Here is a 24,730-nt window from a genome sequence, read left to right on the forward strand (position 1 = left end):
TAGTGATGAAGTGGTTAGTTGCTATATGTTGGGAAAAGTGGTTTGTTACTGAAAAAAGCGACAGAGTTATGTTACGATATCGGAAAAATACTATTGTCACTCATTTTAGTTGCTTCCCAAAAAACTGTGCATTATTATTATGTTACATGTTTTTACGCTAAGTCCAAAGTAACTTAAAAAAATAGGAAACAATTACATAAGAAGTGCAAGAAAAATACAACCTTGTAATGAGATGGAGGTGTTAATGAAGCATTATTGAAACGGCACAGTTTCGTTTTTTTGTGTGTGCGTATGACCCCTCTCATTCTTTGACTTCCTGTTTCCTGTTAGCTTCTGTACTCCTACGTGGAGAACATAAAGCGTGTGTCCGCTGGTGTTTTGTGTGAACTGGCTCTGGATAAGCAGTCTGCTGAGATGATTGACGCAGAAGGAGCATCTGCACCTCTAATGGAGCTCCTGCACTCTCCCAATGAGGGGATTGGTGAGTGATGCCCATCCAGAGGAAGCTGTTTGGGGGCAGTTGTGGCCTAATGGTTAGAGAGTCAGACTTGCAACCTGAAGGTTGCAGGTTCGAGTCTCAGGTCCAGCAGGGATTGTAAATGGGGGGCAGTGAATTACCGGGTGTGTGTGAACTTGGATGGGTTATATGCTGAGCCCAAATTCCTAATATGGGTCACCATACTTGGGCTTCACTTCCCTTTTAACACTTTCTCCTGTATCTGCTCGACAATGACAGTCTGTGGTAACACAGTCAGACACAACATGACGTTACACTGACTTAAGTGCCACACATCAGCATCGAAAAGAAGCAGAATACACGAAAGACCTAAAGTTTGCAAACAAATCTTCAGCTCGGCACATAACGTGTTAAATGGCCATTAATCTCACAAGCTGAAGATTTCACTTTCAGGAATACATTTAGTTAAAAAGTCTGTTTACACTTCACTTGATTAATAGACCATCCATTAAAGTCGTAGTCCAGCAAGTGTATTTTTTATACGTATGTGTATATTTTATTTGTTATGTACATTTATATTAGATCATAAATTAATGTTAAATATTACATAATAATCAAGTATACATTATATATTTATATGTGTGTTACATTATGATTTTTTTTTCAGAATTCTTTGATGAAAAGAAAGTTCTAAAGAACGCATTTATTTAGAACCAAGAACCAAGAGAAAACATTACCGTCTCCAGCCGCGAGGGGGCGCTCTATGTCTTCAGTGTAGACTACAGGAGCACTGAGCAGCATAGAGCGCCATCCCGCGGCTGGAGACGGTAATGTTTTCTATTGGTTCATGTCAAATTAATTTTGATAAATAAGTCGCACCTGACTATAAGTCGCAGGACCAGCCAAACTATGAAAAAAAGTGCGACTTATAGTCCGGAAAATACTGTATTTTTTTTTCACTAAATATATTCCATGCATTATAAAAATTACATAATAATAATAATCCATAATAATAAGTTAATAATGTTATGTATCATATCATATATAAAAAAATCAGGTTGTAATCCTTCTCTCTTCTTCAGCCACCTATGCTGCAGCTGTTCTCTTCCGGATCTCGGAGGACAAGAGTTCAGACTACAGGAAGCGTGTGTCGGTGGAGCTCACCCATTCCCTCTTCAAACATGACCCTGCAGCTTGGGAAATGGTGAATATAGTATTTATTCAGGAGTCACACACAGAGGTCACTCAATGAGTTCATTTCAATGAATGATTGTATGCAGTATCAATTTTTTGCAATCATAATGTAATAATTACATTGATACGGCATAAATGATGACATACCTTTCAGTTATTGAAAATGAATGCAAACCAAATTGCTAATTCAACCCTGATTTGAAACAGTGTGATTTTTTCCATTAATTCAGTGTGTCGGTTTCATTTAGGTTTCTTATACTGCAAACGGTTATATGACTGTCACATGCACTTGGATATTTTTAGCCATTTTTAGTGTGTAGATCAGAAAAAAATGGCTTAGAAAAGTGATGTTAGTTATCAGAGAAAGTGTCATGTTTGCAGATACAACTTAGTTTGATATTTTCCAATGCAATAACATTCAAATCCACGTACGTGTGACTTGTGTCCAGAATGTTAGAAATTCTTTTTGGGGCCACTGTGTAAAACTGTAAACAGTTATAAATGTAAATGAGACTGATAGGAGACGTATATGTAAAGGAGATGCATATGTCCTAATGAAAGTGAATTGGTGCCCACAGCATTTATTTGATCAAAAATACAGTAAAATCAGTAATGCTGTGAAATAGTATTAGTATTTAAAATAGCTGGTTTCTATTTGAATGTTTTAAAAAAGTAATTTATCCCTTTTCAGCATCATTACTCCAGTCTTCAGTGTCACATGATCCTTCAGAAATCATTCTAATATACTGATTTGCTGATCAATTAATATATATATATTGGATATTTCCTGATATTTCAATGGTATCATATTTTTTGTTGTTATGAAAGAAACGTTTAATGAATGGGTTTGCATTCATATTCTTTCAGGCACATGCCGCCATGCCACTCGACCCTGGATATATACCAGATGGTGAGTTGAGAGCACAGTCCTTCTGCTTTAGTACACAACACCACCACACACTGCTTATTTATCTGGCACATCTCGCTGCATTAAAGTGAAGGGCATTACAATAAAATGCCACATGACAAATGAGTTATGGCATGCGTATGCATGTGAGAGAAGGGTCAAAGACGCAAAGATAAAGTGAGACAGTCATTGAATTCACATTTTATCAAGCGCAAGAGTGGTTTGATTGTGTTGTCGTCAGTCCGTCCCACGAACAGACAGAATAACATTTATGGGTACGTTAGGGATGCGATGTGCTGTTCACTCGTTCGCCAAAATTGGAAATAAAAAACAACCTACTGAAACCTGATCGACCTGTTTGATCCTGTTACACAAATATTTCACACACTGATACTGTTCAGCCATAAAATATCTGAAGAACACCCCACAGTTTGTAAAAATTAGCAAAAACCACTTTGAAAAAATGCACTTACAATGAAAGTCTAAAATAAATGCATCTGTATGGAAACCTTAACTTTTAAATTATATGTCATGAAAGCAATAGACTATAAACGAATTCAGAATTAGAATGTAAGAATGATGTTCAATAAATTATTGTTTTATGATGAATAATGAAGATGCTGCTTCATATAATGATTAAAGATCTTCAGAATAAGAATGTTTTGTTCCCTGCAGGTCTATATAAAAAACCTACTGAAAAAAAAAAAAAAAAAACATCTGTAATATTTTGTCTTGTACAAAACAAACATTATGTTCCATGCACTATTATACATATGACGTGAAGTTTGAGGATTAGGGGTGTTTTTCCATCTGATTCTTCAGGCATTTCTGCTCTGGCCTCAGGGTGTGTGTGTGTGTGTGTGTGTTTCTGCCTGAATGTGGCAGTTGGATTCATTGAATTAGTTCATCTGAAATCCCCCTCGGTCACTTAAACTTTATTAACCAGCACTCAATCAATGTCAAGGGTCCTCCGTTATGTGAAAATGCTTGAAGTACTGTAGATGTTTTTATTCTTTTCACATTTTCTATTCAAGGCAATGATGCATGCTGTTTACACTGATTTTACCATGGTTAAAGGATTTCAGGCACTCTGCTTTACTTCTGTACATCTCATTAGTGAACACGCATGACCTTGAGCAGCTTAGTGCTTTTATAAAAAGGCAGCAAACATATTGTTCAATGAATAATTAAATGTATTATTAATAATACTACAAATATTCAAATACCTTGTAATAATTTATTTAGTTGGACTGTCAATTTAATGTGTTAAAATATAATTAAAAAACAACAGACTGAGAAATTTACACATTTAACCATGCTGTTTTTACAAACCTATAACTATAAAAATAATTATCTATATATAATTTGTTCTATAGTATATAAATATAAATATTATATAGTGTGTATATATATATATATATTCAACAATTTTTATAAAATTACAATTTTAACCATTTGTAATAATGTCAATATTTTATATATTTTTTACAAAATATAAAATATATTACATTATATACAATATTTCAGTGAAATTGTATAGTGTGATTTACTACAATGTTTATATATCATTACATTTAATCTGTATTTTATTATAATATTCATATATAATTTATACAAAATATATAGCATTATTCACAATTATAATAAATATACACTATAATATGTAATATAAAATTCTTTATATATGTCACATTAGTTAGTAAATGCATCAAACTAACAATGAAATAAGTTTTTATTAACAATGTAACAAGTAATTATTATGATTTTTTTTAATAATAAATATAAACAACAAAGACAAAAACAATTGAAATATGTTGTGTTTACACATAATAACTGTAACTTTAGCTGATCTCTCTCTTTCTCTCTAAGATCTGGATGCAGTTTACCCTCCATATGGTTACTCTGATTTACACATGGACGGCCTCCCGCTGGACGCTGAGCTCCATGAGCAATACATGCCAGAAATGACCTATGACCCTCGACAGGTGTACCCAAATCCCCTCTAACAACACTGCCAGCAGGTTAGTGTGCACGCGCTTCCCTGACGTACAATTCAGAGTCTCTAGTTATGAGTCAACACAACATTATCCTGTTTGTGATTTTCTGAACGTGTGATTCCTGAATAAAACGAATCTCATCAAAGATGTTCCTCTCAGTCTTCAGGTCAAATGAAGTGGATGATGATGAAGACCCCAAACCAGTTTGTTCCCTGCAAAAAAAAAAAAAAACATGGAGCAGGGCCTGAACTGTGCAGTGCTTGAACAAAAGAAAGAACAAAACACACAACTTGCTTTAGTTCACCACCGGTCTGTTTGTGATGTGAACTCCAAGCACTGCCTAACTCATCTTGTCATCTTGTGCTGCTAACAGAGTGACAAATCCTGAAAGTGTGGTGACGCGATCAGCATGTGATCATAACATGTACATTTGGTACTTTATATTGTTTTGTCCAAAGATAACCAGACAACTCCATCCTAGAAATGTAGCATTAGCTAGCTAGCGGCTCGGCCACACGAGGGTTCGTTTTCCTTTGCGTTCTGTGTATTTGTGGCATTGCTACTGAGTAGAAAAAAGTATAAAAGCAACAACAAAACATGCATCTAAAAACAGAAACCTGTTTGTATTTTCATAATCTCACTATTATACGAAGACGTTTGTCCTGCCTTTTTTCTGGTACTTAAGAAAACTGCAAACCTCTACTAACAGGTCAAGGGCAGGATTTCTTCTGTTTTCATTTTTTCTTGGATTTTTTTTATTATGTTTAAGAGACAAACTGATATTCAGTTGGAAGAGAAAGTTTGGGGTGTATGATTTCATGTAAAGACATTTTAGGAGGCATTAATGGATGACAGATCTGTAAACGTTAATCTCAGCTATAATATACAAAAGTGTTTGGACACAAATTCCTAATAAACCAATAAAATATGAATGCCAGTGGTTTTGAAATTAAAGTCTCAGTAAGCACATACAAGTGTCCAAATACAGTCGGTCAGTTTATTTTCTGTAGATTTTGTTTTTTAATGACTGCTATCATGCAACAACATTGTAAATCCCAAAATAATTGTAGGATTCATACATTTACAGGTATGTCAGAGTTGCTTAATTAAATAAGTACAATGTATGGCCACATTTGTAGTATATTTCAGAGAAATCTAATACACAGTGACTGTAAAATGACCATTTGTTTTTCTTTCAGTGATATTACTGTAATAGGGAACATGATGTCATTATCCTGAATTTTTTTTTGGCACGATGATCATTTAGCTTTGTTATTTTAATTATACTCTAAAATGATGGTATATTACTCTTTATTAAGACCATATACAATGTACTGTTTAACAAATGAATAATTTGCATTTCAGTGATTGCTTTTCCCACTTTGCAATCTTGAGTCACCCTTAAAGTTTCAATACAAAACAGTTCCATTATTATTACACAGCAGTCTGGAACACTTTATTCCGATTGGTCAAAATATTGTCTGATGATGACTGGTTGAATTCATTATTCTTTATTTGTTTACTCCATACTCTCTTGTGCCCTCTTTAAATAACATCCCTTAGACTTTAAATATTTTTTATACAAAAACTATATTGTTTTACATCATTGTACATAGATATAAATGTGCTGATCTTGTTTTGAATGAGATTTTTGTGGTCAGTTGACTGATTATAAACATGAATTTGAAAGGCTTATATTAATTTTAAAGACATTACAATCTGTGTGAAGTGTGATTGCTGATTGATCAAACTGCAGTAATTATCGAGCATTATTCATTAACTGTAATTATAATGGAGAATTTAGCTTCTTAAGTACAAATCTGCCTGCCATCTGTTGGTATATAAGGAACATGTATGTGCCAAATGTAATAGTAGTTATTGATAAAGGCTATTCTGGTACGGTTACCCCTGTTATGCTCAAATCTTTTACAGCAGCAGTGTTAGTATCAATCATCTTAAATGAATAGTGCTCCCAAAACTTATAATTTGCCCCCAGGTCATCAAAGATATGGATGAGTTTGTTTCTTCGTCTGAACAGCTTGGGAGAAATTTAGTTTTTCATCACTTGCTCACCAATGGATCCTCTGCAGTGAATGGGTGCCGTCAGAATGAGAGTCCAAACAGCTGATAAAAACGTCACAGTAATCCACACCACTCCAGACCATCAGTTAATTAAGTGAAAAGCTGAAATAAAGTCATCTTGTCTGAATCAGGAGAGAAATATGCACACATAATAATAAAATAAAAAAATGGTTCTAAACAAACATGTTGGTGGATTTGGATGTCAGAGGAGAACAGAAGATGGACTTTTTCACTGAATTATTATAGGATCATATTTTGGCCAGGAGAAACAGTTTAAAGTTAAAAACGTCTTGATGGATTTGTTTCTTAACATGCAGCTTTTCCCTTCACAAGACATTAATAGATGGACTGGAGTGATGTGGATTACTGTGATGTTTTTATCAGCTGTTTGGACTCTCATTCTGACGGCACCCATTCACTGTAGAGCAAGTGATGTACAGTAATGCAAAATTTCTCCAAATCTGTTCTGATGAAGAAACAAATTCATCTAAATCTTGGATGGCCTGAGGGTGAGTAAATATTCAGCAAATGTTCATTTTTGGGTGAACTAGTCCTTTAAAATTTAATCAAATATTTTGCAATTGTCACATCGATTTGCCTTCTCTTCTTCTGCATATTTAGTGATAATTACACTCCTGATGATGCTGTCATCATATAGTTAAAAAAAAAGTAAAAATAGTTCACGGAATGTCAACAGGAAGTCACAGTGAATATGCATTTTTACTGAAACATTTTTAGTTTGACTGTTTTTTGTTTGTTTTCAAATAAATAAAATGAATTATATTAATCGTCTCAGTTACTTGACTTTTATCCAAGGAGAAACAACTGGACTGTGTACAAAAAAAAAATATCGTTTCATAATAATTTGAATGACTCCTTTACTGGTGATCTGTTAAGCACGTCTGGCCAGAGGCTGCAAAAATGTTGGATACCATCTTAATAAAATGTAAATTGCATGCTTATCCAGGCTTGCATTTACTATTTCATTAAAGTAGTTATTTGTATAGACACTCAGGCTTAGGGCTACCTGGTGCATTTGATCTGATCACCTCCTTTAACACACACACCATTTAACCTGTTATCTGAAGAAGGTTTGGTGTTCTCCCTTACGAAAATTAACCATGGTTTTACTACAAATAAAACCAAAAACCATGGTTACTATAGTTAATCCATGGTAACCACAAATTAACCATGTAGTTTTTTGTAGGCTAATTCTGTTAAATCAAATATCTCGCTTGGCATTGAACTTTGAGCTTTAGAATTTTACAGATATTATTTATACTCTAACAACAACATTACACACTAACTAAAGTTTAAAACATGGAATCACGAAGAAGGGGACCTTTAACCATAGTATAACCATGGTATTTGTAGTAAATCTGTGGTTATACAAATGGTAGTCAATACGCCAAAAAAACCACGGGTTACTACAGTTTTACTATAATAAAACCATGGTTATTTTTCGTAAGGGCTGAGAGTCTTTCTTCATAGTCCAGTCCAAATGAAGAAAATGCATTTGTGAAAAAAGTACTAAATAAAAACGTCTTGCTCTGTCAGTATGTTATATATATGTTTACCAGCCAAACTGTAATAGACAATTCGCTGTGTTTCCTGTGCAGTTGATGCTCATATGACACAAATAATGAATAGAAATTCTTATGAATCAGGATAATATAAGCCACAGAATCCATGTAATTTAATGCATCCTATAGCACCATCACGTGGCAGAATTTGGCATTACTGGTAATAACACTCCTGGGATTGAGTTCGTATCATAAAATAACTACATTTGAAATTCCTGCATGAAATATGAAGCAAACGAAGCAAAACTGCTACTGAACTTGACAGCCGTATTTTGTATATAAAAGTCAGTTTCAGTGACACGATGTTGAGTTGTTAAGTATTTGAAACGTTCAAAACATTCTCACAAAATCATTAAGTAAATGAGGGGTTAATTTGATTAAGCGTGTGAGTGTGTGTGTGTGTGTGTGTGTGTGTGTGTGTGTGTGTGTGTGTATTTGCGTGCGAGCGTTTGTGAATGTGATATTTACGCACCAAAATGACCATGTTCAGAAAACTACTAATCTTATACTAATCTTGTATAATATAAAAATTATATATATATATATATATATATATATATATATATATATATATATATGAATAATCATATTATATTATAAATTACAATTACAAAACATATATTAATAAAAAAAAAGATATCTTAAAGATCCATGCGATACATTTTAGCGGAGTATAATTATAATAAAATTCTAGTAGAAACTCTAATAGAATAAACCCAAGCACTCAGATTTTAGCTGCTTTGCGTGCTATTATTCAATAAAAGCTCCTTTTTTTTATCAATAATGAAAATTTTCACGCCGAGGTGTACAGTGACGTAATTTCCGTTATGTACGGGGGAGCAAATCAAGGCGATTGACGCGCGAGATCATGTATGACGGGAGCCCGGTTTGCAAAAACATCGGACATTGCGGGAAAAAAGTAGGCACACCCATCGTATTATTTCATCACATAATCACGTTATGTCGGGTTCACACGACGGAATATTTTCTTCACGCGCAGTCGGCTGGAAGCGTCCTGACGCGATGGACGCACCTGGAGGCCAAGCTAAGCTAAGGCTAAAGTCCAGCTAACTCACAATCAAATACATGTGCAAATAAAATACGGGATGTGCATTTAAATGTCATTTAACGATTTTCTAGTCAGTGAAATGATTTGAAAAGAGTATGTTATACGGGTTAAATGGCCTTAGCCTGCAGGCCCTGTTGTTTACATACTAACTGCATGTTATTATTATTTTTATTTACATTTTTACATGGATGCTACATTAATTCATTGTACAGTATACTGCTAACTTTATTCTATCAATCATGCGCATCATAAATGCGGACATCCCGTATATATTTTACGCTTGTAATTATAGTTAAAATGATTTCCATTCATTTTTTTTTCCTAAAGCAACAGAAAGAAAAAAACACGGATGAGATCTGTTCAGATGTTTTATATCTGAGCTCTAGTGTTTTGTCTACTTATTAAATAAGAGGTTTCTGATTAAAAACAGTAGAGTATGGATCAGTATCTTTTTCACAAGGTCAGAAAACTGCGGATTCGATATAATCTTGTATAATATAAAAATAATACATGTTTATGTAATGATAAACATCGGGGTTGTCTGATTTATTACAGAAATGTGAAACATATTCTCTATATAAACACCACTGTTCAGTCTATTTATTTTTCCAAATATTTGTTTGGAATTTGGAATCGTAGTAAATTGATCAAAAGTGACTGTAAATACGTTTGTAATCTTACGAAGGTTTTCTGTTTTACATAAATGCTGTTCTTTTTAACTTTCTTTTCATCAAAGAAAAAAAAATGTAGCACTGTTTTCACATAAATATGAAGCTGCACAACTTCAACGTTGATAATAATAAATATTTCAGCTTTGCATCACAGGAATAAATTAACTAGACAACAGATATTTGAAATTTTAAATATATTTCACAGTATTTCTGTTCTTACTGTAGAGCCTTGGAAACCTCCTTTAAAAACAATATATATACATATATAAAGATGGCTGGAAACATGACCTCATTTTTAAAACGTTTGATTTATGCTTTAATTTGCTGTTTCTTTAGGTAGCTGTCTTCATGAAGTTTTATGTGTCACACTTTCAGCTGTAATCACCGGACAGAGATCCAAGATGCCCATTCCTCCCCCTCCACCTCCAGGTGGACCCCCTCCTCCGCCCACCCTTAGCCAGGTAAGGACTCAAGTTGTCTGGTAACTTTATTGGGAACTGCACAGCTTTACCTCAAAAATATTCGCAGCATGCTTAATTCCTTTTTAATTCGCTTTCCTCAGACAAGCACAAGCCCTCCCAAGCTGAACCGAGATGAAGCGAAGGGCCGAGGGGCGTTGCTCTCTGATATCTGCAAAGTGCCCAAGTTGAAGAAAGTTGGCATTGTCAATGACAGGAGTGCCCCTATGATTGAGAGTAAGTGGAAAGCATAAGCCCAAATATTTTTTTATGTGCTGCTGAAGTGAAATTGTTTTTTTTTTTATTTTTTAATTCTAGTGATCTTTGGATAAGGTTCAGTTCAACTCATAAAAATCATGCAAAGCCAAGGCACTCGAGGATGAGTAAAATATAAAACCCCTCGTTTCACCCTGATGAAGGCTTCTTAGCCAAAATGCATTGGTGTGCGATCATAGGTGATACATTTACTTAAATGGATAGTTACAAAACATTTTTTTTTTTATATCTACTTGCAAAACTGTTCAAAAGTTTGGGGGTCTTTATATTCTTGAAAGAATTGTCTTCTGCTCATCAAGACTGCATATATATGATAAAAATGCATTAAAAACTGTTTGTTTGTCTGTTTTTTTAGAGGCGAAAGGAAGTGGCGGAGGTGTGTCTGGTGGTGGAGGGTCTACTGCACCGGGTCAGCCAGTGGGAGGGCTGTTTCAGGGTGGAGTCCCAAAATTGCGATCTGTAGGAGGTGTGTTGATTGTTAAAAATGTTTGGTTTTTAATCTATTTAAAGGAAAACTTTTTACATCCTCTGTTGTTTATAGTTCATATAGTTCGCACTCCTAAATATTTTTCCCAAAGGATCTTTCAGTGAACAGTTCTTAAAAGAAAAAATTCTTAATGAGGAACAGCGAAAGAATCTTTTTTGACTATAAAGAACCTTTTGTGGAATGGAAAGGTTCCAAGGATTTTAAACCGATAGTTCATCCAAAAATGTTGATTATGCGGTGATTTACTGACCCTCAAAGCCATCCTAGGTGTAAATCTTTTTTCAGACGAATACAAACTGAGTTATTAAAAAATGTCTTGGCTCTTTCAAGCAGTTATCAATTATAAAGTAAATCCATCCATCATAAAAAGCACAGCTCTGGGGATGAATAAAAGCCTTCTGAATTAAATCATTTTTATTTTTGGGATAAGCTACCCCTTTAAAGATTATTCATGGAAACATAGATCCCAATAAAGAAACTTTTCAGATTTCCAGTGTACAGATTTCCCACTGTAGGGTTTTCACAAAAATGTGTTTGTTCATTCTGCAGTGATCATTGCCTACAAAATATGATTCATATTAGAGTATTGTGCCAGTGTTTCTCAGATACGCAAAGGGTGTTTCCTCAAATGAATGCAAGCCTTGTAATTATGGTTGGTTCTGATGTTGAACCGGTTGTGTTACAGATGGTTCTGCAGGCAGGTCTGCGTTGCACCATCCTGGGACTCGTTCTGCTGCCCCTCGCCCACCCAGCGGTCACGATGACCCCGACAGTCCCTCTCAGCAGGCCTCCCCCCCGGAGTCTGGCCGTTCCCAAAGACCGTCCCTCCCTGATCTCTCCCGTTCCCCCAGTGGAGGCAGCAGCCCCTCTACAGGCATGAGGCACAGCTCCTCTGCCCCCCCTCCGCCACCCCCAATGTCCCGGCGTGGAAACGCTCCTCCTGCCCCGCCGCAGAAAGCCACAGCTCCCTCATACAATCGTGAAAAGCCACTTCCGCCGACTCCAGGGCAGCGAGGACCCTCTCCGGCACCGATGCGTGAAAACGCTCCACCTCCACCTGTGAAACCTCCTCCGTCTCCAGCGAGCAGCCGCTTGTCTTCATCTTCTTCTTCCCTGGCCCCGCCTCCGCCCCCGTACCGTCAGCAGTCTGGGGTTTCCAATGGCCCCTCCAGTCCTGTGAACGAGGCGGCCCCCGAACTGCCCCAGAGACACAACTCACTCAGCAAGAAGCCTTCAGCGGGTGGACACACACCGACACGAGGACATGCTCCTCCTCCACCACCGTCACCCACCCCACAGGCTGCCAGACCCCCGCCTCCGGCGAGAGAGCCCCCGGGACGAGGAGCAGGTGAGCTCTACTTACAGTCTGTAATCTGGATCCAGAGAAAATGATTACTCTGTGACTTTTCTCTAATTTACTCAAATTAATAATTTTTGTAGAAGATTTTTTGGTTTTAAAAAAGTACTGTACGTTCACCAAGACTTCATTTGATCAAAAATACAGTAAAGACAGTAATATTGTGAATTGTTGTTACACATATAAATGAACTCTTTTCAACTTTAATATATTATAAAATGCAGAAATACAAAGCTGTATTTTCAGCATCATTACTCCAGTCTTCAGTGTCACATGATCCTTCAGAAATCATGCTGACTTGCTGCTTAAGAAACATCTCTCCTTATTATCAGTGTTGAAAGAGTCATATTTTTGTGAAAACCTTGAGACTTTTATTTTTCTGAGTTATTTGATGAATACAAATTTCAACTTAACAGCATTTATTTGAAATGTTAATATTTTGTAACGTAATAAATTACTTTTGTTCAATTTAATGCATCCTTAAGTAAAAGTATTGACATTACTATTATTCTTAAATAAAAAAAAACACCAAATATTTAAACCATACTGTTCTTCTAGAGCTATTCACACAAAATAAATAGTCATTAGGTCTTTTTTAATTTGCGTAATTCACAAGGAGTATTTTAAAGCTGTTCGTTGTCTCTCTTCTCATATGTCTATCACTGTGACCACGTCTTTCAGTTTCCACCTAGGACAACATAAAAGCACTACACATGCAGTCTATGATTCAGGCGCTTTATTCTGAATTATGATGACTATTGTGTGAGGAAGTCCTTCATAATTTAGCACAAAGCTGTTGTATGGCTTCAGAAGAGTTGAACTATGGTGCATGAGAATTGTATTGATATTTATCTTTCTGTTATTTGCTTGACTTTCTCAACATGACTTTCTTTACTAGCTCCTCCAGTTCCTGGGCAGCCGTCACGAAACGGCCGTGATGCCCCACCTCCGCCTCCACCTCCTTACCGGACTCACGGCACTGCCTCGGATGTCCCGAGCCGAGGCAAGCCCCCACCTCCCCCCTCCCGCACCCCAGCCGGACCCCCGCCCCCTCCCCCGCCCATCCGCAATGGACATACTTCCATTTCCCGTTCCTTTGTAGGTGAGTCATTCATGCTCGCTCTCAACCCACACCTGCCCTCACATCCTCATTTCAACATCCTTCCCTCATATAGAGAGGATGGTGTTTTCTCCAAATTGAAACTAGCACTGCGCTTGTCCTGTAGGGCAAGAGATGGTTTGTCATGTGGCCAGAAACTCTATTTAGCTGGCCAATCAGAGCACACCGCACTTTTCAGAGTGACGAGCTTTGTAAAAATCGACGCATTTCAGAAGGCGGGGCATAGAGGAGCAACAATAATGTACATTATGTGGAAAATAAGATTTTTTGTTGTTGTTTTTTTTACCTTAAACCACATAAACAAATTTCATTACACCAAATAATGTTATTTTTAGCAACTTCATATGACCCCTTTAATGAACAAAAATGTATGTCATTTACATTTGTTCAGAAATGAAGATTGTCCAGAGTTACATAAAAACGAGGAAAGATAAAAAAAAAAAAAAAAACTATTGATCATAAATAATAAGACGTGTTATTAATAAATAAATATTTATTAAAAATACATTTTTGTTAAATGCAAGACAAGTTTCACTCTTTTTCTTACATAAATAGTGAAGCAAATTTTGTAAAGACCTACATTACTTTTGAACTGTTTGGGTCAAGTAGTTACCTACAGCTCCAATGCAGCAGGTATTTGATCAAAAATACAGTAAAAACAACAATATTGTGAATTATTATTTATATTTAAGCCTTCAGATTTGCTGCTCAAGAAAAATGTATTGTTAAACATTAAACTTTTGCGGAATAAAATAATTTCTTGAAAAAAATCTTACTGACCCCAAACTTTGCATGGTAGTGTACATTGTTATAATCGTTTAGAAAATTCTATACAAATATTCCTTTTTATTTGTCTCTTCCAACAGATGATTTTGAGTCCAAGTATTCGTTTCATCCTCTGGATGACTTCCCTCCTCCAGAAGAGTATAGACACTTCACTAAGATATACCCAAGCAAAGCTAACAGAGGTAAGTCCCAGCAAATGAACCGTTAGACCTAGCAGTTTGGTTCAGAACCACACAACTTCAACAAATGCTTGTAACGCATCTCACAGTGAGCACAAAGCCTGCTTCGATCACTCGTATGCTCTCATGTGCTTGTGTAAAGACAGCTGCTGCATGCATTTCATCTTCAGTAGGTTTATCACACAACTTTACCATGATGGCTTCAATTCTAGTGCTGTTCACCAGGGAAGAATACAGTGATTTTTTTGATCTTGGACTCATATGTGTTTCTGTTTGTTTGGCAGTAATGAGAGGAGCCCCTCCTTTGCCACCTGTTGGGAGGTAAACACTGTGACCGGTCGCCCGGACTCCACCATCGACGAGGGATCCTCATTCAGACCCATACGCTCATAAACAGACAATCTCACATGCGCATCTAAAGACACAAAGCCTGCACCTTATTAACAATCATTCCCCCATCGGATAACGTTCCTCTACATCAAGCAAACTCCATTCTATCACTTTTGTCTGGTGCGGAAGGTCACCGTCGCTCAGAAAAGAGTGAGATTAGGGAAAGTATTGCATTCCATCATCAATAACGGACAACTTTTCATTTTTTTTTTCTCCTTTTGAAATTTTAAGTACCCTTAAAATGGTCATTGCACATTTGGTTGGATATGCACTGAGAGCCGGAAGTGGCCGTCAGAGCCTGTATGTAGGTAAAGCATAGCACTTGAGATGGGAACAGAAAGCATGTCCCTGGAAAATGTCTTAACTACTGCGTCAGGCAACATGTTCAAGGTTTTGTTGTTCACTTTACCTCTCAGTCGCCACCCCATGTTATGCACTGTGAATAACGCGTCACTCAGAGTAGAACGTGTCTGAGTGTGAGCTGAACTGTACTAACTGTTACTGCTTTAGATGTTTTTGTCTTTTGTCCTGGTTTCAGGGAACAGCCATTACCTTTAAGTTCTCTCAGGGGGTTTGTTGGGACTTCATTACCCTCCGGTAAGGTTGTGAACAAAAAAGTCAGAAAGTGCCAACAGATGCTCTGCCATTAATAAATCAGCATGGCTCCTTTAGTTGTGACACGCATCCTCCTTTGGGAACCGGTTGGTCGATTGCTTTTTATCGTTTGTCCTAAAGATGGACCATGGGATTTTTTTTCAGGTTCGGAGTTGTCGTCATTCAATATGCATCGCACTTTGTGCCGTAAACTTACCTGCATTTTGAATCCTGGCTTTTCTGTCATTTTCCCACTACAGGACGGCACATCTATATCGCTTGCGTTATGTTTGAAAGCAGGTCATGTCCACATGCTGTCTACAGACTGGTTTTGTGCAGCGTTGTGTCAAAGACAGCCTTTGGTGGAGCATTTCAGCCATTTATGAAGTTGATCTAGGATTTTTATCACTTTGCAAAAATCAAGTTCAGTGCATGCTGCTGCTTGGGACAGACCTCCAATATAAACGTTGGGTAAATTTGCATGTAAAGCCGTGAAATTGCTTTCTGTATTGCTTCATTTTCTTCTGTTTTTTAACAGTGCATCTGCTGTTCAGATGACAGGACCGTGACCAAGGGTTCTTGAACGGTTGTCTTATACGTTACAGTATTGCTGCAGAAATGTGGCATCTAGTCATTTCATTACAGTCATGTTCAACTAACTGATGTTTGCATTCAGCCAAGCCATGCATGCAGACACACACATCCCAGTTTCTCCACACCTTGTTCAGTGACTAACTTTCAGTGACTAGCAGAAAAACAACTAACTTTCTCATAAATGGAGTGTAGATTAGACGGACCGTTTTTTGTCCCTCTTTGTTCTTCTGCCTTACATTTACTGATTAACGTGTCGGTACGGGATTTGTAAAAAAAGAAACTTGTGTATTTACAAGTACATAGAGAGATATGGTAGTGATAGTGATTAATCTATTTTTAAGTTGTAAAAAGCTTGTAATATAGTAAATAATTTCAGGCAAACATAGGTTTCAAATTAAGTCTCGGACTAATCGTTACTTGATGGAATGTCCTCATACATGAATATGAATATGAGGATGTTTTCTTAGACTAATACTTGTCTCTACTTGCCTACTGTCTGCCAGCAGGGGTCAGTGTACATGTCTTTAGACGAGCATAACTTACTCACATTGAGAGAGAGAGAGAGAGAGAGAGGACTGTCATTGTCACCATCCCATGCTTAACTAAAGTCTGTCCACACCTGTTGAAATAAAGCTGAGGAAAAAACACGCTCAAAGAATGTCTGTGTCGTTTTTCAGGGGCAGACTTTGACATAATAGAGGTTTTACCAATCCTGAATAAAACAAATACCTTCTGTATGGAAAAAAAGGAAGACTACGAGCAGTTCTTACCAAATAAAGCCTTCATCCATGTGATGACTTTCTATCCCCAAAAGAACTGGTCTGTCATCTGAAAATCCTGGACCAAAACGAGGACCTGTACAAGCAGTACTTCACCTGGAGAGAACAGTTTGTTTTCAACGGAAACATTATTTGGTCTTGAACAGGCCTGTTGGATTTGAAATATTAGAAGGAATAAGCGATACAAATCAGAGATGCTGAGTGAATGGGTGGTAAGGGATGAGTAATAACAATTTTCAAACCATTTGGTTTTAAAATGGCCAACCACAACCGACACAGTAGAAACTGTGGGCCTTAAAAAGAAGTGAACCATTTTATTGCATTGTGTCCTCATGTCATAAAAAAAGAGTAAATTCATAACTATTCAGAAATAACTCTACAGGACATTCTTAGTTTTTAAAGTGAAAAGCTAGTATTTAGTCCGAAACATTTATTAATTTTTAGTTTTCAAAATGTATATGCCATTATGCCTCATGCCTTAATGCCAAGATTTCATCACTATCGCTGCTCGTGAATTGTTCATTGATCGCTGGATGACAAGTTTTGTGCCTATAGTCATTCATAAATTTCTACTTGCCTGAATGGTTTTACACATAGGCCTACACATAAATAATAATAATAATAATAGGGTAGTTATATTGTCCTTGGTTAAAACTGCCTATGTCTTTAACCAGGTCATATCTATACATTTGTGTTAGTCCCTGAACAGCATACAGCCTACAATAAAACCACATAAAACCAATTGTTTTGAGTAGCAAAAAAAAAATGTCGAAAAGTGGAAACCATCAGATTAATAAATGGAGATGCGTTTACTTAAAATTAACCTACTTTTCAGGGCTCGAAAGAATGAGCTTACGTTTATGTGACGCAGCTAGAGTTGAAATTTGACACATTAGTTTGATGTGACGATTGTAGTTTTCCAGTCCATCCTGACTCGCGGCCAGTGTAAACTGGTTCTTCCATAGGATGGTCGCTGGTTGTGCACCTGGCAGCCTACAGACAAACATATTGACACATAACTATCTACTGTACCTGTTCCAACCGCCAATGCAAGCTTTTTCAACAGGACACCTTTCCTCAGCTCAATGCTAACTTTTGTTTTCTCTCCGGGATTTGTTTTAAATCACTTCTCTTGTGTATTGTGTTTGTGTGTGAGCCTCCTCCAGGAAGCAGTCATGAGACGTTTAGTTTAGTTTTAATGCTTTTTTTAATGCAATCTCAGTTGTCATGTTTACTGCTCTGTTTCACATCTCAAATGTCACTTCAGTCTAGTGATTAAGATCTTGTTTTTTAGTTCTCCAATAAATAATTGCCTACCTAGACCTGATATATATATCTATCACATGCATCTGAAGTGACTTCATCATGGGATGTCAGATTCTTAAGCTCTGCAATAATAACAACGACCTACTCTTATCAATTTGACCTATTACCTTAACATATGATTGCATATTGCACATTTCTAAGATGCATAGCTGCATTTAATAATTGTTTTTTATTGTGCATTTGCCATACTTTTGGTAGGGTTTATTTTCTTTATTTTTCTCTCTCTTTTTTACCTTTACGTGTTTTATGTGTGGTACTTTGCCAATGCCCCATGACACATTACTGTTCTCGAGTCCAACTGGGTGATGATGGGTGACGCTTGACCTCATGATGTCCAGCTATATCATCTTTTTATTTGGCGACTTGTTGCACTCGCACAAACCTTTATACAGTCCATGGCACAAACATTACGCAGATGCAAGCTTGTTGATCGCGATTCCGAGAATTGACGTGTAGCCTACCGGTCCCTGTTTCCTCTCTCCAATTGGTCACCATCGATATGGGCGTATCACTGTGCAAGAACCCAAACTTTAAAAGAGTTGTCAACAATAGGGGTCTCAAGTCAAACCAACGCGAGGATATACGGAAAACTTCTCCAGAGAAAAGCTACGGCTTTGTTTTAATCTCTGACAACATACAACGTTTTTGTTTGGAGTTTCGGATATTTAGATCTTCCAAGATGAAGTTTGTAAGGTATTTAATGAGGAATGCTGCTATGCTAAATGCGCCAAAGCATATTGATTATTACGCGAAATTTTCTCCATCGCCCTTGTCAATGAAACAGTTCCTGGATTTCGGTGAGTTTAAGATTTTAATGCAAAATATGTATGCATGCATGCAATCTAGTCAAGGCTGACAGTGCACACTGGGCATTAGTGTATTTCACCAAAACATGCAATATTCTTTTATGACATTTTTTTGTTTGTTGTTGTTGTTTTTTGGGGGATTTGCTTATTCATGTAGAAAATAAAAACTATAGAAATGTTAATGTTCGCTCAAACAAACTTTAGCATGTTATATTTTTATATTTATTCACAAAGAGTGTAGGGTTATATATATATATATATATATATATATATATATATATATATATATATATATATATATATATGAAAGTATAAAATGCTAAATTAGTGCACACAACAAGCCTCAGCAGAAAACAAAACGTGTAAGTCATTCTGTAAATGCTGTTTGCTCAAGTCTGTTTTGCTTAATATTAGAGTTTTAGTTTAACTGTATTGCAGCAAAGTGTGAGGATTCACACTGTGTCTTTTCAGGATCCACAAATGCGTGTGAGAAAACATCCTTCGCTTTCCTCAGACAAGAGCTCCCAGTCAGACTAAGCAACAGTTTGAAGGAGATCAACCTTTTACCTGACCAACTGATCAAGACTCACTCCGTTCAGCTAGTTCACAGCTGGTGAGTTCATGCCCAAAAGCTATTAACTAACTTTTGAACAGTCCCATCTGACTTTGAGTAAACAGACGCAAACGAACAAGACAAATCATGTATGTGTATGATTTAATACATTGCTGAAAACACTAAGCCAAAATGGTTTATTTTAGACATGTGCATTATGTAATGCGTCTCACGCCTCCTGACTGAACGATGAACTTTGCCTTAGTTCCGCAGCCTGATGTTTTCGAGGTATACTGTAGGCTACTGTACATGACGCACGCGGCAGTTTAAAGTTCATCCGGTTTCCATTCTAAATGTACTCTAAGGATCAACGTTCTAATCTTAGGAATATGGAATGTAGTCTCGTGTTGAAATACCATTGCAGACCCTCGCTTGTTTACTAGACTGCGGATAGGTTCATGTAAGGGATCCTGCGGTTCACTTCAGAAAGTGTAATATGAGAAGGAGCGGCGTGGCGATGACGCGCAGACTTGTTTTCGAGAACTGACTTGGAACAAAGCTCCAGCAGAGCAGCAAGGAGGAAAACACAGTTTACATATAGAAATCCAGTTAGGGAAAAATCTATAGTTAACATTAATAGCTAATATATTTAAAAAGTACGACAATAATCAGAAATAATTATAGCCTAAAATAGTTTAAATACTATATTTGATATATTTATACTGTATATGTGTGTTTTAATTTTAGTAATTGCATTTTGTGCTTTTGTAACATTCTATGAGTTTTTGTTTTTAAATTTAGCTTAAATTTAGTTTTTATTTCAGATTTATATAAAAAATAGTAATAAAACAAGTTGCTAAGGCAATATTAAGTTTATAAGTTTAAAATTTTAATCTTTATATTTTTATTTTGTTTCAGCTTTATTTTAATGGCCCACTGAATTTGCTTTTATATTTTAATTTAATGTAATCTGTTTATTTTTATTTCAGATTTAATTTGAGTGATTTTAGTACTTAAACATATTCAAGTTCCTTGCCCAAGCAAAATTTTAGATTTTAAATGTAACATTTTAATCTAATAATTAATATTTCTATTTTATTTCAACTTTATTTTAAGACAATTTTTTTATAGTTTTAGTTAATTTAGACAGTTTGTTTTTATTTTAGATTATTTTTAGTAATTTAAGTACTTAAAATTAAAAATGCTAAAATTTTTAACTAAGTATATAATTTTTTCCCCCAAGAACGGTTTAAGTTTTTTAAGTCACCTGTGAGTGTTTAAAAATTGCTAATCTTTCCTGTAAGTGTAAAAACATTATTTAGACTGAGGGTGTTATTGGAGATGAAAAAGTGTAATTGTAACTCTACAGTTGTAAAAAAAAAAAAAAAAAAAAACACCCTTAATCTATAGTGATTGTACAATCTTTCATTCCCTTTGTCTTCTCTATATTTCTTTCTCAGGGTTGTCCAATGCCTGATGGACATACTCGAATTTCAAGACAAGAGTCCCAATGACCCCAGAGTTCTTGCTGAGTAGGTTTTTCAATCTACATGCATCATCTGTCAGAATATTAAAGAAGTATTTTTAAACCGTTCAAAACAGCAGGATTCATTGAGTGGTTTTGCTGTTTGTCCCCAAAGGTTTCTGCACACTCTTGTGACCATCAGGAACAGGCACAATGATGTGGTACCCACCATGGCCGAAGGTGTCATCGAGTATAGGGATGCGTTTGGGGCAGATCCTTTGACAAGTCAGAACATTCAGTACTTTCTGGACCGCTTTTACATGAACCGCATCTCCATTCGCATGCTCATCAACCAGCACAGTAAGTCAATCTTGTCCGTAATCTTTGCTCTTGTCCATATACCTGGACTTGGCATCAGCAGTCACTTTCTCAGCACTTTACAGGTCATTAGATCTTGAATAATCTGGCCGCTCTAGTTTGAGTTAATTATTCACTGAATAAGAGAGAAAGATTAGCTTGTAGTACACCTCAAAACCTCTATTTCCTGCTCTATCTTTAGCTCTGATCTTCGATGGCTGCACAAAGCCAGGACATCCCAGCAGCATCGGGTGCATTGACTCCTGCTGTGACGTCACAAATGTAATCCGTGGTGAGTGCATACTGTTATCGACTTGGGATGCAAATACCACCCTTGTGACAAGTGCAAATTCAATACTAATGTCCTGCGTCCTGCTTCAGATGCATACGAGTGCGCTAAAATGCTCTGTGAGCAGAATTACCTCGGATCCCCTGAGCTGGAGCTTAGAGAGATGAACGGTGAGGAACAGACACTCGATCATGCTTCATTTCGATTTCATTCACAAACTACATGGTGTTTTATAATATTTGTTTTCTCTGGTGCAGCAAAGAACAAGTCCCAGCCAATCGAGATTTCCTACGTGCCCTCTCATCTCTTCCACATGGTTTTTGAGCTCTTCAAGGTAGGCATGGTGCTTTATTTTTGCATACTACAGACGCATATGATAGATAAGTCATTCTTCTGTCTCCTCCACTCCAGAATGCAATGAGGGCTACTATTGAGAATCATGAAACAAGCAGCACATTGCCACCGATCGAAGTCATGGTTGCTCTAGGCGGAGAGGACCTGTCAATCAAGGTACATGAAAGTTTACATATGATTGGGTTGGTAGCAGATTAACCGTCAAAATTAGCATATGAGGTCACGCTATCACCGCCGCCTTGTTTGAATCATTCTTCCCAACCACCGGTTCCTTCCTCACACTGTTACATTGCCCTAGATTCAACGATAACTGATAATAATGTTATATAAACTGTCCTAAAGATTAATATTCTAACCACCCTTAATCAAGATCATTTGTTGCCATAAACGGAAACTGGCTTTGACTAGTATTACCGATATTAACCTTTGCCCTGCTGGTGGCTAAATCGTGCAACAAAGCAGACATTGAACTGCAATGCTATATTCATGCAAGATTATAGTTATCTTCTTATACATATATAACAGTCTTAACATTCCCATTTAATGTTCCAGATCAGTGACAGGGGCGGCGGCGTTCCTTTCAGGAAGATTGATAGACTTTTTAGCTACATGTATTCAACAGCGCCCAGACCTACTATTGGTGACCATCAGCGGACCCCAATGGTAAGAGTACAGGACACTACATAATAGCAGGAGCATGTTTTTTCATAAAAAAAACCCTGAAAGTTAAACCAGTATGTTATTCCCTCAGGCTGGCTTTGGTTATGGCCTTCCCATCTCGCGCCTGTACGCACGCTACTTCCAAGGGGATCTCCAGCTTTATCCCCTGGAGGGCTATGGTACGGATGCTGTGATTCAGCTGAAGGTAAAGAGATCCCTTAAAAAGTGTTACAGTAGCTTCCATAAAATTTTTTATTCTGATCCTAATCCTCACCGACATTAGGATTTTGCCTTGTTATCATTAAATGGGATGTGTTAACATTATGCTAAACTTCTCCTTTTGTGTTCCACAAAAGAAAGTAAGTCATTTGGGTTTGGGAAAAAGATTAAACCACGACTTTGCTCTTTTAAGTGAAGTTTTAGGAATTGTAAGAATTTTGGGGTTTCGCTTACACTAACCTTATCCGTTGAGCTTGTACCCCTGCAAAACATCCTGTCAGCTTTGGACATTACATCTGTCAGTCTTCAAATCTTTAATCTACAGTTTTCTTCCTGCAGGCTCTGTCCACAGATTCAGTAGAGAAACTTCCAGTGTTCAATCAGACTGCCTTGCGCCATTACAAATTCAGCCAGGAAGCTGATGACTGGTGCGTCCCGAGGAAGGAGCCGTTGAACTTAACTGCATACAAGGCTGCAAAGTGAGCCATGAGAGCTGACTGCCTTAAACACATGACAAAGGCTTGCAAGAGATTGCCAAGATAGGCTTCCTTTGTGAATGCTCGCATTCTCTACTGAACTGAGGACCAGTGACAGCATTTCCCAATGCTCTTTGAGTACTGTTTCCTGGGAACTCTTAAACTGCATGTGGCCAGAATTGAAGATGCAAAACAGTAGATTCCTTAGTGCTGGTGAAGTTAATGTTTTTTAGCAAAAGCTCAGGGATGAGAAGGCCTGGCGGGGCGACAGGTAATCAGATGCATGTTAACCTGACAGAAGCAGAGTTAAGTCTAAAAACAGGTGGAGAGAAGTGTATGTATTGCAGAGGTGTAAATACTGAAGCAGAATAAATGTAGCTGGGATGAGAAGTGAGACATGAGACATTTCTGAAGTCAGAAAGAGTGTCAAAATAAGGAGGATGTGGCCAAAGTTGTCTAAAGAAGCTGGAGCGTTTGAAATCATACTTGATGTAACACTTATTATTTAAGAAAGCATTTATGTAAGCATATATTAATAGCACTGTATGTTTGTGTTTCTTTGCATTATGACCACTAAATGTATATACTCAATGTTGTGTTCACAATATTTATCTTTTTTTTTTAAATGGACCTTGCTGTTTGTTTTTTCAGTGTTAAATAAATCTGATATTTTCTCATCAATATGCATAAGCTGTTATTGCCTTCAATCCGAGGAAATGTTTCGGTGAAATGCATACTAATGCACATGTGATTATGTAATCGGGAACATGATACCCATAAATGTGCACACAATAAGAAAACAAGCTGATGTTGCTACATCAGTGTTTCCCTGGACATTTTCAAACTCTTCAAATTAACCAGCCCTGATTCATTTCATTAGCTCATTATAGTTGAGAAATTGATGGGTCAGTCAGAAAAGCACTGTCCAGAGAGTCGCCAACTCTCACGCATTCAGCAATTGCCACTGTTCCACTATTACAAACAAATTATTACATTGATTTTTTAAGTCAGTTAGATAGTGTATGTATATTTTCTAACGTATGATCCTGTTACTCCTGTAATTGAGCAACAAGGGTGATTTGAATCACGTCTCTTGCATTGTTTGCCACTGAATGAACTGTTTCAGTGGTAAAATCACATGTTCTCATTACATATTACAATAGTCTTGTGTTTTTTAACAATGATTGTGTGGATTGAAAATGTGTGGCTGTAATGAAAATTGTAATGGAAGCATGAGATCTGGTT

The 24,730-nt window shown here is 36.8% G+C and overlaps 3 protein-coding genes across 4 annotated transcripts in view; all 3 read left to right on the plus strand.

Annotated features, from left to right (window-relative positions):
- LOC113062647 (junction plakoglobin-like) overlaps positions 1 to 4,770 on the plus strand; it is a 68,345-nt gene extending 63,575 nt beyond the window's left edge. Inside the window, exons 12-16 of the mRNA XM_026232645.1 lie at positions 331 to 481; positions 1,540 to 1,661; positions 2,519 to 2,561; positions 4,428 to 4,579; positions 4,715 to 4,770. Of these exons, the coding sequence (XP_026088430.1) occupies positions 331 to 481; positions 1,540 to 1,661; positions 2,519 to 2,561; positions 4,428 to 4,564 (453 nt within the window). The 3' untranslated portion in view covers positions 4,565 to 4,579; positions 4,715 to 4,770. The remainder of the gene's footprint in view (positions 1 to 330; positions 482 to 1,539; positions 1,662 to 2,518; positions 2,562 to 4,427; positions 4,580 to 4,714) is intronic.
- A 4,258-nt stretch (positions 4,771 to 9,028) lies between these two features.
- On the plus strand, positions 9,029 to 16,477 carry LOC113062649 (WAS/WASL-interacting protein family member 2-like). 2 transcript variants are annotated; one of them, XM_026232646.1, is made up of 8 exons: positions 9,029 to 9,139; positions 10,297 to 10,421; positions 10,523 to 10,655; positions 11,050 to 11,160; positions 11,867 to 12,529; positions 13,437 to 13,640; positions 14,525 to 14,626; positions 14,908 to 16,477. In XM_026232646.1, exons 2-8 carry the CDS (start codon positions 10,362 to 10,364, stop codon positions 14,946 to 14,948), a joined length of 1,314 nt encoding a protein of 437 aa, XP_026088431.1. In that variant the 5' UTR covers positions 9,029 to 9,139; positions 10,297 to 10,361; the 3' UTR covers positions 14,949 to 16,477. The 2 variants fall into 2 exon arrangements, with proteins under 2 accessions (XP_026088431.1, XP_026088432.1); XM_026232647.1 differs by having other exon boundaries at positions 10,336 to 10,421.
- A 2,384-nt stretch (positions 16,478 to 18,861) lies between these two features.
- Positions 18,862 to 23,768, plus strand: LOC113062650 (pyruvate dehydrogenase (acetyl-transferring) kinase isozyme 2, mitochondrial-like). Its single transcript, XM_026232648.1, has 11 exons — positions 18,862 to 19,103; positions 19,584 to 19,725; positions 21,126 to 21,197; positions 21,306 to 21,490; positions 21,690 to 21,779; positions 21,869 to 21,946; positions 22,034 to 22,110; positions 22,188 to 22,286; positions 22,683 to 22,793; positions 22,882 to 22,995; positions 23,349 to 23,768. The coding sequence occupies exons 1-11, from the start codon at positions 18,986 to 18,988 to the stop codon at positions 23,490 to 23,492; spliced, it is 1,230 nt and encodes a 409-aa protein (XP_026088433.1). The 5' UTR covers positions 18,862 to 18,985; the 3' UTR covers positions 23,493 to 23,768.
- Positions 23,769 to 24,730: the final 962 nt, after the last annotated feature.

This window comes from Carassius auratus, chromosome 44 (assembly GCF_003368295.1).
Source record: "Carassius auratus strain Wakin chromosome 44, ASM336829v1, whole genome shotgun sequence".
Taxonomy (NCBI): domain Eukaryota; kingdom Metazoa; phylum Chordata; class Actinopteri; order Cypriniformes; family Cyprinidae; genus Carassius; species Carassius auratus.